The 16508-nt window shown below is 34.1% G+C and overlaps 1 protein-coding gene across 1 annotated transcript in view; it reads right to left on the reverse strand.

Annotated features, from left to right (window-relative positions):
• Positions 1-16508, reverse strand: part of LOC136826821 (uncharacterized) — a 126693-nt gene that overhangs the window by 40596 nt on the left and 69589 nt on the right. Inside the window, 1 exon segment of the mRNA XM_067084274.1 lies at positions 15471-15615. Within this exon segment, the coding sequence (XP_066940375.1) occupies positions 15471-15548 (78 nt within the window). The 5' untranslated portion in view covers positions 15549-15615.

A 16508-nucleotide genomic window follows, 5' to 3' on the forward strand; every position in this document is an offset into this window, starting at 1 on the left:
GTAGTAGAACTAGTAAAGGGTAAAGAACGTCCTTCATCTCCTTTGAGCGGTGCAAGGCAGGTCCAGGACATTGTTTGTTAAAGTGTGGTAACAAAGGTCATGTTAAGTCACATTGTCCTGAAGTAACTAAGTCAGTAAAATCAGTTATGCTAGTAGATTGTAGGTCAGTGCCACCTATATCTTCTGGTCTTGCAGGAGCCCAGTCTAAGGAGAAAATCAAAAGTGGAGAAGTAGATGTAAATTTGGAAAACTGCTTCCAAACCAAAACTCAACCCAAAACAGAGAAAGGTAAGTCCAAACAGATAAAAATTCCTTTGTCAAAGTCTATAGTTGATGTATCTGAAAACCTAGCTAATGATTCTAGCTCCATGTTCCCAGATAAGCAAACCCTCATTAGTGCTCAAAAGGAGGATGGAGAACTGAGAAGTTTGTATGAAGAAGCAGAACAGATAAAGGAACAGGAGGATCTAAGTGAAGCCAGTTATGTATTAAAGGATGATGTGTTATATAGGTTAATTCGTCCAATATCTGCATCTCCTGATGAAGAGTGGAAGGTAAGGGAACAAATTGTAGTACCCAGTAAGTTCAGGCATTTTATTTTACAGGAGGCCCATGAAAGCGAGTGGGGTGGTCATTTAGGAATACGAAAAACACTGTCTAAAATAAAATGGAATTTCTTTTGGCCTTCTGTAAAGAAAGACGTCGTCAGACATTGCAAGACATATCACCAGTGCCAAATGGTTGGAAAACCCAACCAGAAAATTACTAAAGCACCTTTGATTCCTATCCCAGCTGTTGAAGAACCATTCACGCAAATTGTTATTGACATTGTGGGTCCTTTACCTAAAACTAAGACAGGTTTTCAGTACATGTTAACTATAATGGATAGAACAAAACTAGATTTCCTGAGTTAATACCTATTAGAGATATTATTAAGCATCTCATGGACTTCTTTTCTTGTTATGGTTTACCTCGAGAGGTACAGTCAGATCAAGGTACTAATTTTACTAGTAGGGAGTTCCAGGTCAAAATGAAGGAATTTGATATTAAACACAACTTGGCAGCTTCATATCATCCTGAAAGTCAGGGGATACTTGAAAGATTTCATTCCACTCTGAAGAATGCTTTGACTAAGTATTGTCTAGATCATGTTCAGGAATGGGATAAAGACTTACCTTTATTGTTTTTTGCTTTGAGATCAGCCCCCAGTGAATCTTTAGGTTTTTCTCCTTTTCAGATGGTTTACGGACACAATGTAAGAGGGCCTCTTGATTTCTTAAAGGAACATTGGGAGGGGAGAACTGACAAAGTGAATTCCCTTGAGTATAGTTTGTCTTTCGAAGAAAAGTTAAGGAGCATTTGGGAGTGGGCCCAAAATTATCTTTCTACTTCGCAGGCTAAAATGAAAACCCACTATGATGAAAAGTCTCAAGTCAGGAATTTTGAGGAAGGAGATCAAGTACTAGTATCACTTCGTATTCCAGGTCAGTTCAAGGCTCAGTTTGTAGGTCCAGCAGTGGTTAAGAAAAAACACAATTGATGTTGATTATTTCGTTGAAATTCCATGGAGGAGGAAAAAGTATCAGCTGTGTCATATTAACATTATGAAGAAATATTTTTCCTGAGCTAATACTGTTAAATATTTCAGCTGTTGCACCTAAAGAATGCAAGGGACAAGAAGTGGAGAGCAAAGATTATGGATGGAATGGTGAAAACTCTAAAATTTTGCGTAACCGAGATAGTTGCTTAAACATCTGGATACCCAGCAAGCTGCTGATATTAAGGATTTATTCAATGAACATCCATCAATATTTAAGGACACTCCCGGTCTTGTGTGAAGTTTGCAATATGATGTGGTACTTAAGCCGAATGCCCAGCCAATTAGACAAGCCCCTTACAGGCTAAATCCCCAGAAAGCTGAGGCTGTGAGAAAGGAAGTCAGTTATATGTTGGGGGATAACTTGATAACGCCAAGTAACAGTCTTTGTAGTTCCCCTGTTGCATTAGTGAAAAAGGAAAATGGACAAGACAGGTTGTTTTGACTATAGGAAGGTAAATGACTTAACAGTTACTGGAAATTTCCCTCTGCCTCACATAGATGATTGCATAGATAGGATTGGTAATGCCAAATATATTAGTAAATTAGACCTCTTAAAACGTTACTGTCAAGTTCCTTTAACTGAACATGAACGGGGAATATCAGCGTTTATAACACCTGAAGGTTTATCTGAGTGTAAAGTCATGCCCTTTGACATGCGTGTAATGCAGCCAGTACCTTCCAGAGAATGATGTGGACGATCACAAGAGGATTAAAGGGTTGTGTAGTTTATCTGGATGATATAATTATTTTCAGTGACAGCTGGGAAGACCACGTAAAAAGGATCGAGGCCTTATTTCGTGCCATTGCTGATGCTGGTTTAATGGTAAAACTTTCTAAATGCGAATTTGGAAAAGCTGGAGTTATCTACCTAGGCCATCAGGTGGGGCAAGGTAAAGCATTACCCAAGGAAAAGACGTGGAGGCAAAGAGAGAGACTTTCAGAACCAGCTTAAGTTTGCCGAGTTAGTGATCCTCTGAATGCTAAAGAGGTTAGGGATTACCTCTGAGAGGAATTTATCTACTGAGGGTAGCAGATTGCCCCAGGATCGCTGCAATGGTGTGTTTGTAGCATCTTCCTTTACTCACCACCACCGCCTGCTTGTGGAGTTTTCTACGCATCGCTACTGTCTCGCCCTTTCGACATTCTTCATCTACTAATGCATGGACTGTTGACTTCGGGAGAGGATATCAGCCTTTAAAGGAGCTTTTTTTTTAGCACCTTGGACCCTCGCTGCAGCTACTGCAACTGCAACTCCATTTATAAGACCTCTCAAGGAGTTAAGTATTGGAATTAGCAACTGTCGTGCATTTTTAGAGCTGCGGCAGCGGATTCAATTGCAAAGGGGTATTCAGTTCTTGCTGCGGTGGCCTGATTACTCGTGTGTCAACTGTTATTCAATTAGTATATATATGTTTTTTAATAAATGTGTATATAAATTTTTTTCTGTATCATACTCCCTCACTATCTTTTGCCATCATTGATTATTTAAGTACTGTCATATTGTGGCTGGTTATAGAGTCCTAAATATTAAGTTTTTTTTTATGTAACGGCTTTGGTCAAAATTAGAAAGAGCCTGCCTTAGTACAAAAAGTTGAGAAGGTTAGGTTAGACAAATATATATATATATATATATATATATATATATATATATATATATATATATATATATATATATATATATATATATAATAAATATATATATATATATATATATATATATATATATATATATATATATATATATATATATATATATATATATATAGATATAGATATATATATATATATATATATATATATATATATATATATATATATATATATATATATATATATATATATATATATATATATATATATATATACATACATATATGTAATATATATATATATATATATATATATATATATATATATATATATATATATATATATATATATATATATATATATATATATATATATATATATATATATGGCAAATGTTTTTGTGCCACTGGGAAGGAATGCTTTTAGCCGCTTTTTACCATCACTACTCACCTTATATTATAGACGATATTTTGATGATACCTTTCTACTTTTTTCCAAATAAAGGTGCTGGTAAACAATTTTCAGTATTCGCCAGTAATCACCGTCATCCTAATTTTACAATTACCATAGAACATGAAAACAATGAGTGCCTTCCTTTCCTAGACGAGTTAATCACTGGTACTAACCAACACTTCTCCACTTCTCTCTTCCAGAAGCAAACGTATGCTGGTCTTGGCTCAATTTTTTCTCGATCATGTTTTTACATTTTTAAGCTTGATAATACTGTTACATTATTGCACAGAGCCTTTGCTCTGTCTTCAGTCTGCTCATCTTTATATAATGAGGTTGAGCTCCCTAGAAAATGTTTTCAAAATAACTGGTACCCCAAACTTTCATTTGAGAAACAACAAATCCTTGAATAAGAAATTTCAGTCGAAAATTCGTTCACCTACAGTACCTAAACTTGTATATTGTTTATTAGCCTTTTACGAATGATGACATATTTTTAACGACATTAAAGCAGATTTTAAAGAAATACATTTACTGTCTTAATCCTAAACTTGTTCTAATGAATCCAAGAACAACTGGATCACTTTTTTTAGATTTAAAGACACTGTACCCAACCTCATAATGCTCTAGCAGATAAGTGTCGGGACTTACGTTGGATCCAGCAAAAGGATACTGAAAGTGCGAATCGACTCTCATTGTGGTGTCAGCCATAGAGCAAGCTATACTTCGAATAAGAAGGAGTTTTCTACCATAAGGTAGCATATTAAACAGTGTACATTTTTTTTTTTTTTTTTTGTTTCCTATGACGATTTTGAAATCGTAGAGCAAGCTGCTGATGAAACCTCTCTCCATATCCTCGAGTCGTTAACCATCGAACAACTGGTTCCATTGTTGAGCAGCTAGTCTTCTTCTGTCCCTTTGCTTATAGCTAGAGATGTTTCTTCTTCCTTTTGGTGCCCGTCATGGTCACTCAGTTTTCGCATTTTGAGACGTCAGGTTGGTTTCAATTTTTATGTTTCGGTTTTGATATCTATATTTTAACAAGGGTGATTTTTACTGAGTCTTGTGTATTGATTTTAAATGTTACTTTTGCCTTTTAGGCCCGGTGATGACGCCATGCTTTGAAATGTTGGCAGGAAATAAGGTCGAAATATGCTTCACATCCTTTTCGTCTTCCTGTTTGTACTACGTATCCGACTTGCTATAATGAGTGTGTGTGTGTGTGTATAATGTATATATATATATATATATATATATATATATATATATATATATATATATATATATATATATATATATATATATATATATATATATATATATATATATATATATATATATAAAGTATATATGTTTTTATAATAAATATATATATAATCTATTTATGTCTTTATATACTGACATGTTTTTTTTCCATTTCTATACCTTCAAGTCTTGCTCAGCGAGCTTTCTAACTGCCATATTATCTAGAAGTATGCTAGACTAAGCAAAAGAGCTTATATTCTAGTGTATACCAGTAAATTTCCTCGGTCAAAATTCTTCTGCTTTCCATCCTTGTCATGGATAATGATGTCACTAAAATTATTACAATTAACTCTGTCACCTTTCCTGCGAAAGACGGAAACGATCTTGTCCGACACCTATAGGAATATAGCAACTCTACGTTACTGAAACGTCCACAGTTTCAACTTCAGCAGCCACTTCTCCAAATATTCGCAACCTTACACTAACCCTGCCACTCTTTAATCATTCAGATCTGCCTCATACATGGAACAAATCTTGAAAATGCTCACCCTTTCGACAAATGACTGCATTCTCTCTAGATAAAACCTCAACAGTTGCGTTAGACATTATAATAGCTTTTGCATATTAACCATCTCTCTGCGTTTAACTAAATTTTTATGCGAATTCACTTACTGTATATAGCTTATTGTTTTCCAGCTTTCTCTCTCTCAGCTACGCTTCGACGACCTTATCCATTCTGTTATACCGAGCGTGATTTTTTCGTCATGCAACTATTCCGCAAATAGTTTTTTTTTTTTTTTTTTTTTTTTTTTTCGAAAGGTGTCTCATTTTCTCGATTCAAGACCTACTGCTTGAATTTCTTCTCTCAGTCCTATTACACCACGATCATCCACTGATGGGTCTGCGCTCTCGTCTTTGAATTTGCATATTTGCTGAGATGAGTTGTGGCTTTTGTATGCAAGGTTTGATGAGTTGGGTAGGTGGTTGGAGCAGCTGATGACGTGGAATATTTTTGCATTGTAACCTCATCCTCGAATCAGTGGTTTAAATGCAAATTTAGCTATGATGTGAGAAAACTTTTTGAAGTGAGGTTAACGAGGCACAGTAGCGCCCGCAGGGGGAGGGGCGGCACTTGGACACGTGGCCCCCCTCTCTCAGTCGAGGTGAAAAATTATATATATATATATATATATATATATATATATATATATATATATATATATATATATATATATATATATATATTATATATATATATATATATATATATATATATATATATATATATATATATATATATATATATATATATAGCAAGTGCAATGAGTGGAGAATTCAAGGTATGTCAAGCCGTCATCAGGAAGCAAAGCCCTGCAGCAATTTACGTTCATTGTGCTGCACATTCTTTAAATTTGGTAATTTGCAAGTCATGTCAGGCAGCCGAGATTCGTGACTGTTGGGGTAATGTATCTGAGGTGGTTAACTTTTTTCAAGCCTCTCCACAACGAACAAATGTTTTAGAAGAGATTCTTAAGAAAGATGCTATTAGTGAACAAACTAGGCAAGTAAGACTCAAGCAATTCAGTGATACGATAGGGGTAGAAAGACATGATGCCATCATATTATTGAAAAAAAAAATGTTTCCATGCACTGTTAAAGCGTTTGAGGAAATAACCACCTGAAAATCACCAAATAATACTAGAAATTTGCTCAGGAAATTAGATTTTGAATTTGTTGTATCTCTTACTGAAACTAAACCCCTCTCTCAACAATTGCAATCAGCACAAGCTTATATGCTTGAGTGCTTAACCCAGATCAAAGGTACAGAGCAGAATGTTACTGAAATGCAAGCTAATGACAGAGGCTTCCAAAAATGTTTTGAATCTGTCACAGAAATTTCAAGTACCTTAAATATTGAAGTTAAATGCCCAGAGTAGCTATCAGCCAGCGATATAGATCTAACCCACCATATAATAATGTAGAGGAATATTATAAGAGAGCCATTTTTTTTTTTTTGTTTGCCATTTCTGGATTTCGTCATTGCTCAGATTCATGATAGATTTGCTAATTATCACAGTGTTGCTAGGCCATTGTGCTCATTGATGCCAAGTAACTTCAGTCGCACCACATTCAAGGACTTGGTTCCTGCACTGAGTATGTATAAAAATTATATACTTGACCTTATAACCGATGCTGTGAGATATGAAGCTGAACACAAACTTTGGAGCAGAAGGTGGGATATAGTTGAAAAGGACTCTCTCTCATGTCAGTGTGCGAGATTTTAGAAAGCTGTTCTGAAAATTATCAAGTAACTAGAAAGCTGTTACAAATACAGGATATGCATCTTTGCCTGTTTCTTCTGTATCTGCCGAGAGGCGCTTTTCTACCCTCAATCCCGTAAGGAATTACAGAAGATCAACAATGGGACAAGATCGACTGAATGGTCTTGCCAAATTATATATACACCGTGCCTCATCAGCAAATCATCAGGAAATTATTTCTGTTGTTACGATATATTTTCCAGAAAGGTCAAGAGGCGACTTGATTTTATATTGTGGTTAAATAGTTTGTCTTTCACGATAATCTAAGATTAATCAAAGGCACTACAGGATTTATCAATTTTCGAAAGAAAGCTCTATTGTATATACCATTTTGATTTTTGAATCATTCACTAATAATTTTGGTATTTATTTTACTACAAAATTTGCTTCATGTGCAATATCTGAAAATAAAGCAGTATTTAAATCTGTAGTTTGGTGGCACAACTTTCATAAGTGGAGCTAGGTCTTCATCAGTTTAGGATGAGAGAGACTGGGTGCATATGGAAAGTGGCCCCCTCCCCCTTCAAATTTCTGCGGGCGCTACTGACAAGGCACCAGGTACTAGCTGGTTTAAGCTCTTGCACTTGGCAGGCCTGAAAGGAGACGGTCATGGTTGCTATCAACCGTATCCTAAAAGAGTTGCTGACAACCAGGAGTGTAATACCTCCATGAGTCAATCTCTCTAGTAGATAAAGTAATATATATATATATATATATATATATATATATATATATATATATATATATATATATATATATATATATATATATATATATTATAGGGTGAGTAGACAGATGTTTTGGAAATCTGTCTCAATAGGAAAAGAAGAGCTCACGTTAAGAACCATCACATTTGGTTTACTACACGTTTAGTTGTTTCTTCATAACATTTTCAAGCCTAAATGAGACATTACAGTATTTTAACAGTTAAAAGATTATACAATCATTATTGGGTGACAAAGCTGAGTAAAGGTAACAACAAGAGAGATAACTGATAAAATCTTTAAAATGATTTACAGCAGCATACAAACTACTTATTGGGTAAAACAGAAATTGAACAGTTTACGTTATAAACGAATTATTAAATAATTTATATTAAAAGCAAGGAATAAGATAAATTGTCAAGATTAAGATCTGGTTTTCTAAAAAAAATATTTCAATCGACTCAGAGATACTCAATGATGATTCTTCATTAAATGTACCATGCACACTAAAATTTTCTAATCTTCTGCCTGTATTATATTCCTCTATATGTTGTCAAATCGGTGATCAGGTTGGCTTGGCCATCAAGCAACCGGTACGAAGAGAAATGCCATAATGTTCGGAAGATCTTGTCCAGACTGACCTCTTTGACTGGCCAATATAGGTGGCGCTACAGGCGTCACACTTGTAAATATAGGCGATGCTAGACAAAAGGTCTGCAGGTAGTTTATCCTTATGGTTTAACAACGCTTGAATAGCACGGTTGTTGGTAAATGTTAACTTGGGGTTAATGTGGGGAAAGCTATACTGAAACATATTTTTTAGTTCTCTTGTAACGGATTTAGAACATGGATCACTTATATATGGCAATTCTAATACATAGTCAGTTTATCAACCCTTGGTATATCTATTTTGCTACTTATACTAAGAGATTTATATAAGAGCTTTTTTTTTTATTTTCTTATATATTATGTTACTAGGATAAGCATTATTTTTGAAACAGTTTAAAAGAAACTTTATTTCTGAGTCAAATGACTGCCAGGAGCTGCAAAGAGAATATGCTCTCTGTATTAAAGTCTTTATGTTATTTTTATTTTAAAGTTAAAGAATGTAGCACTTTGGAAATTCATCCCAAGACCGGTAAAAGTTGACTTTCTGAAAATGCTAAAACTTAAGAGTGACTTACGGTGTTTTTTAGTTAAGTAGTGTTGGTAACTGAATAAAAGGGTGTTTACATTTAAACTGAGTTAAGAATATTTATTTTTTGGCTAAGAACCTTCATGTTCCGAACCACATTATAACGAGAAATGAAATCACCAGAATAAATTTTTCTAAATTGGCCGGTCGGAGAATCGAACTCCAGGCCCAGCAGAGTGGTGTTTACCTATTTGAGGAACTAGTTATCATGGAACTACTGTACATGGTTTAGATGCCTGAAAACAAACAATGTGTCGCCAACGTACCTGTGACAAATGATTGGTTTAAACTCTAGGGGACAATCATCAAGCCATCTTTTTTCATGAAAAGAGAAATATATTGGCCATTGGGGCTGAAAGTGTAGATCCCATGGGGATACCCTCAAATTGTTTGTAGTTCAAATTAGTGAATAAAAAGTGGTTATCGTTTATGCATAAGCCAAGAAGCATTTTAAAAGCATTCTTTGAATTATTTCTTTCTTGTTCAATATTATTGTAAATAGAGTTCAAAACTATATCAACTGTTTCTTTGGTAGGAACGTTTGTAGCACTGCACCTTCGGGTATTTCATAAGAATTGATGATGTTCTTAAACTCATACGTGTTTTTTTAATGTATACTGGTTTTCTGTCAATGGCTGTAGAAAACTGAGTAGAAATTTCGCTAGTTTATGTAGAATGGTGCTTTATAGGCAGACAGAATAGGTCTTAATGGTATTCCATTTTTAGGATTTTTTGGTAGTCCCTATAATATTGATGATGAAGACCCACATACAAACAAGCTTGTTATATTCTTCTTCACTAATCGAACCATGTGGGGGTTCTTAATCTGGGCTCTTATTTTCCTACTGAGACTATGTATATACATCCATACATACATACATATATATATATATATATATATATATATATATATATATGTGTGTGTGTGTGTGTGTGTGTGTGTGTGTGTGTGTGTGTGTGTGTGTGTGTGTGTGTGTAATATTCCAAAGATTCACTGTTCTGACCCCTCTTCCTTGCTTCTTAATCGAATAATAAAAATTTACCTTTGTTAAAGTAAGAGGGTAGACAATGTAGGCTGTTAGCAAGCGAAGAAGTATACAGGAATCCAGGGACTGTTTTTAAATTAAATTCGCCAATGGGCGAGACTTTTAACTTAAAGGGTCATAGAGGGATACAGTTTTGCTAGGCTGTTCTTAAACCCACTTTTCCCTAGTAATACTGACTATTGTCATTTCAGCTCAAGTCCTTGCTAGGCGGAGTTTTGAAGGAAACAGCGAGACGCTGCCCAGCGTCAGGAGACTCTCCACGCAGCTGTCTTCCAAATATCCTTTGTTTTCCCTCCTTTGTTCACAACGAGGAGAAAGTTGTTATTCCCGCGGACCAAGGAATCTTATGCAACTGATCACTGCATTAGCTAACGCAGCGGTAAGTCTAATATGACAATTACTCCCAGTTCTCTTTCCCTTCGACTGAAACTCATTTTTTCTTGTTCAAATTTTCCTCTCTTAAACAGCTACTGACTAAGAAATCCTAGTAAAGCATCCCATTTATGAAGTCATCTATTAAGTACAGTTATTGTTGTCTAGTGAAGTTACAAAACTTATAATCCATGGTGTTAAAAGTATTATTCTTGACCTAAGAATCATCCCCTTGTGATTAAGTAATGACAAGTGAGAGTTTCTGTAATACAAGATTGTTATCTGGATATGTCTTTTTCCAGAATTGTATACACCTTGGGTCTGCACAACATCCTCTTTTTTGGAGAAGATTCTGCATCATTAGTACCAAGAAGCCACAATCCGACCTTGCAGTAAATGCCTGATAAAGCGTCTGAGAGGCACATAAATCTGTTGCATTCATGACTATATACAATAGCAGTGAAGTTTTTGTCCTCAGAGGAACTAAGATTCTGAGTTGCTGTTAGCTCCTGTAAATAATCCAGTTCATTTTATTTTACTTTTGTTGAACCAGCGTTCCAGTAAGTTTGCTGAATTCATTCATGTGGTTATGAAATAAACCTCTATTATTTGTTAACTAGTGTTAACTGGCGACCTGAGCTATTCAGCATCTGTCCTTTAGAGTTCATTTTAGCCTCAATTGACAGAATTATGTTGGTCTTAGGTAAAGCAAGGCAATATTAATCCAATTGACTAATTATTAAACTCATTAGCCGGATGACCCACGTATTACATACAAATATAGCTATAAATGTGTATAATATAAATTGTATACCTCTGGAATATATGGGGATATTATCATCGAATATATATATATATGATAAATGGACTGGTACACGAGATATGGGAGTACCAGTCCATTTATCACTTATGAATTATCGGTGATAATTCCCCAACAGGGATATTATGAGGTAGCGTGAATTTATATATAAGCGATATTTATATTTGATGATTATATATATATAGAATTACCTTATGAAACTTTGTCGAAGGTTTTCATATACTGTTATCACAACTCAGAATGAGCTTACCATAAGAAAGAGAAAGGGGATGAAGGGAGACAGTAATCAAGGAAGGTAACAAATGTGAAAGCCATCTTTTAGCACCTGACCTTGAGTAATGTTAACTGACTTGTAATCAACATTTAGAAAATACACTATAATTAATATTTTTTCCTACCTATACGACACTAATATATTATATAAATTATTCAATATAGTTCAGCTTCGCCAAAGAGAGATTATATATATATATTCGTGTATATGAAACACGCCAACTATATATATACTTTATATATAGTTATATATATATATGATTATATTATATATAATCTTTATTAATCTCTATTTTTATAATTCATTCCTATATATATATATATCCCAAACTCTTGGATCATATATATATATATATTTTAGCTTTATGAAATATGTATAACTGGACTATTTAAAAAAAAATCTGCCGATAACAAGTTCAACAGTATGATTTATATATTTATATTTTATGAAGCATTGTTGTTTCTATAGGTTTTTAGTTTTATAAAGAAATATAGATATATATATATCTGTCCGTCCGCATTTTTCTGTCCGCCCTCAGATCTTAAAAACTACTGAGGCTATAGAGTTACAAATTGCTATGTTGATCATTCGCCCTTCAATCATCAAATGAGTATCCTCAAACTGCAGCCCTAGAGCTTAAAAATGTCACTTTTTTATTTCATTTAAGGTTAAAGTTACCCATGTTCATGCTTCTGGCACCACTATAAGTGCCAACAACACAGGCCACCACCGGGCCGTGGCTGAGAGTTTCATACTTCAATATACGCTGTACAACGAAAACCTCGATTGCGCCGTGGAAAGAAACTGTGGCGCAGTTTTTTTACTTGTTGTCTTTGAGATGTGTTCTGAAACTTCATTCAATAAACACTTACAATAAATATCAAAAGCTGAGTTGGCATCGTTGAAGTCGTGATAAAACTGGAGGTCCAATAATTTATTTTTCGTTTTGGCCAAACAAATCTTTAAGGAAACATTAATATTATTTGACTATTCAAAGTAAGGACCAGCTGACACCTTGTGAGCAGAAACGGACCTTGAGAAGCCTCCTAGTACATCCAATATGGGTTCCAGACTACATCTGGGACAGGTATATATAGATAATGTTGGATGTAGGACTCAGTCTATCCTTCACTCTGAAAGAACGGATATTTAGAGGTTTCGTGGAATCATCTCCAGATTTATAGCTGGCAATTATGATGAATTAAATTATATTTCTTTTAAAACTTTTGTCATGAAGGAAAGGAATATAAATACATAATTTACGGTATATGTGGGAATAGGTTGTTCCATTTTTGCAGTTAATATATTAAGTACTCGATGGAAATATGGGATGGAAAATATTGGCCAAGAACTCTATAGAGTTCTTGGCTAATTTTTTCGCAGCAATATTTCCATATATATATATATATAAGCTCTTAATACAGGATATATATATATCCCATATATATTTATAGTTCCTTCATGACAAAGTTTTAAAAAGAAATATATCATGAATTGCCATAAATAGTTGATTCCACGAAATATAAATATTGTTCTTTCAGTGAAGGACTACAAATGACATCCAACATTATCTATAAATATACCTGTCCCAGATGTAGTCTACTACGTTGATGTACTAGGAGGTTTCAAGGTCCGTTTCTGCTCCTCCCAAGGTTTCCCCGTTGGGGAATTATCAATGTTCGGAATCATTCCAAGAATTTTATGTTAAAATTGGATCGACGAGATGGTACTACCAACACTAAAACACCCAATCGTCGTCCAGACAATCCTCGACACGTTCGTTACCTTCCAGTCACTTTAGACTCCAGTCGACGGTCTTGTAAATTTTGAAAAATCAGTACCGATCCATTTATCACTTAGAAATTTTCCTATTTATTGTGGTAATTCTAGCCCATCATGTGATGTGAAATACGAATAACTTGTAAGAACATGTCAACCAGTATATATATATATATATAAACGACATTTATATATATATATATATATATATATATATATATATATATATATATATATATATATATATATATATATATATTTGAATAATCATGAAGCTACAAATGTCGTTTAATATCAATTCATACTTGGGAGTATCCCCGTTGGGAATTATCACCGAAGGAGAATTTCTAAGTGATAAATGGATATAGGTCTCGATCCCCTCGACAAAAGTTACCTTATCAGTCGACGGTCTACCCACTAAACCATCAGTACCGATCCATTTATCATAGAAATTCCCCTTGGTGGTAATTCCCATATATATGACATAGCTTCATATATATATATATATATATATATATATATATATATATATATATATATATATATATATATATATATATATATATACATATGTATATATATATATATATATATATATATATATATATATATATATATATATATATATATATATATATATATATATATATTATATATATATATTTATATATATATACATAAAACAACCACTCAACCATGGGGAAAGATATAGTCCATTTCTGTTCATACAGAGGCATTTGTCGGATTCGGATATATTTTTCTAGAGCTGCAATAAATCCATCACCACCAAAGTAGAATAATGTTTAAGGATTTATGCTATTGAGGCTAAAATATATAAATAGAATGAACTGGTCACTTTTTTCGCCAGGTATACTGTCTGTTTGTTTAAAAGTCTCAGTGATCTCTTAACTTCTTGATTTTCTCATACATTTCGGATATGCCCATCAACATGAGCCTTGAGACAAAATAAAGAAACGAAAACAGACAACCTGAAGCCGGCGATCAGATTTAGTCACACATGATTTATCAGGGTGCAGTTATGCACAACTATTTGGCCACGAAGAAAAGGATATAGGTATCTGCCCGTCCGTACACTAACTGAATTCAGGTATATTTTGAAAGAAGTAGAAACGACTTTTCTTCACTGTCATTAAATAATTTTTTAATGTGAATTGCTTTTCAGGTTTAAATAAATATTATAGACTCTACAGGTCTTTTTTTTTTTTTTACCGATTTACTCACATTTCTTGTTATAGGCCCTCACCACAATCCTTAACCCAAATGAAGAACTAAATGAAAAAACCCTGTCACCCAAGGAAAGAATCAAACCTACACGCAACAGGTCACCATAAGTTGACCTTTCATCATTATACAACGAAGAACGATATAACTCTATTTCCACTCATAGAAATACATATCAATTGAATTCAGATACAATTTGTTAAAGATAGAGATCCATTCTCACTATCATAGTAGTGTATGGCTTTTCAGGCAATCGTTTATATATATATATATATATATATATATATATATATATATATATATATATATATATATATATATATATATATATATATATATATGCGCGTGTGGTATTATCAGAACTCGTAACCACAGGGGATAGGATAAGTTTTAGGGCTCAGTCTGAACTGGCATCCAAGATGCAATGAGCTACAACCACTTGACCATGAACACGACGCTTTTTCCTCCCACTCAGAAGTCAGTGCCAATGTCGGCTTCAAGCACGCTGCATTACGACCACGCAGCAGCAGACACTTTTTTTTTTTTTTGCTTCGAAGTCAGTGTCTAGCCACAGTCAGCATCTAGCATACTTTCACAGGAAACCTTCTTACAAACAATGCCGTAGACGATACTTACTTCACGTGCATTGCATGATTGTTAATACAACTAAAGGACAGTAAATTTGAGCCCTCATGTGATTTGAACTCGAATGCAAGACGCTGGGCATTGCAAACACAACTTACCTTAAGTGCTGATGCACATTCATTTACTTGTATATTAATTTAAACTGTGATTTTAAACATTTTCCCTAAAAGCCAACTTAAACTCTTACCTCATTAGCAAGTTTTGAGTCCAGCACTGTCGGCAAGAGCCCGGCTAAAAGAAAGATGGTCACAGCCAGTTTGGCCATCTTACCGATGGATAGGAATTTTCCAATAACAGCAGATATCACCTCCACCTGTTCTTACAGAGTGCACCTGGAAAGAGGAAAAGTAAACAATTTAGGAAATAGGTTAATGATTCGTTATGGTTATTCGCGCAATTGCACGACGATATTAGTTTATATGAAGAAATGCATTTGGCTAATCACGTATTACTTTTACCATAAAAAGAGGAACGGGACAGAATTTTTTGATATTCCAGGTGGTATCTGTCTAACTTTTCTCTGCCTGCGTAAAAGGACTGTAAACAATATCATTTATAATGGCTATATTTAAAGCAAAAATAACTTCTAAAAAACAAACTGACAAAGAACTCTAATCATAATAATTCTTCATCGTGGGACTTAGTTCTTGACCAAGCCAAACTAGTGTCTTTGCATTATTAGTGATCTTGCAGAACTATGACAAATTCAGCTTTATATCGTTGCACTGTATGTCTGCAGGTTATATCCGTTAAACGACTTGGCAGTTGCCTTCCTTTTTCAGGAGCAGGCATCAAAGAGATGTTGTTGGTGATATTATTCTTGGGTTCTGCCCTCTGGTGTTAAAGCACTGTATTTTTTGTCAACGGAATCCTTTGTCTTTACCATTAACACATTTGTTAACTGAAAATATAATAATAATAATAATAATAATAATAATAATAATAATAATAATAATAATAATAATAATAATAATAATAATAAAGTATGCTGATGAAGTAGTTCTTGCTGTAACTGTTTGCTGTTCCCTCAGTCCCTAAGCGAGAGTGACTGATTGTTTGGGAGTTCTAGCAGACAAAAGAAAATTGAGTATCAGGCTAAGATTGCAATTTGTATTCCACTTTGTTATTCACTTTGCATAGGTGACATTACATTTAATTATTTTTAAGCATTACTGACACTCACTATTATCTCTGATGTCATGCTTTCTTTTTCTTAGACCTTGAC

Source organism: Macrobrachium rosenbergii, chromosome 41 (assembly GCF_040412425.1).
Source record: "Macrobrachium rosenbergii isolate ZJJX-2024 chromosome 41, ASM4041242v1, whole genome shotgun sequence".
Classification (NCBI taxonomy): domain Eukaryota; kingdom Metazoa; phylum Arthropoda; class Malacostraca; order Decapoda; family Palaemonidae; genus Macrobrachium; species Macrobrachium rosenbergii.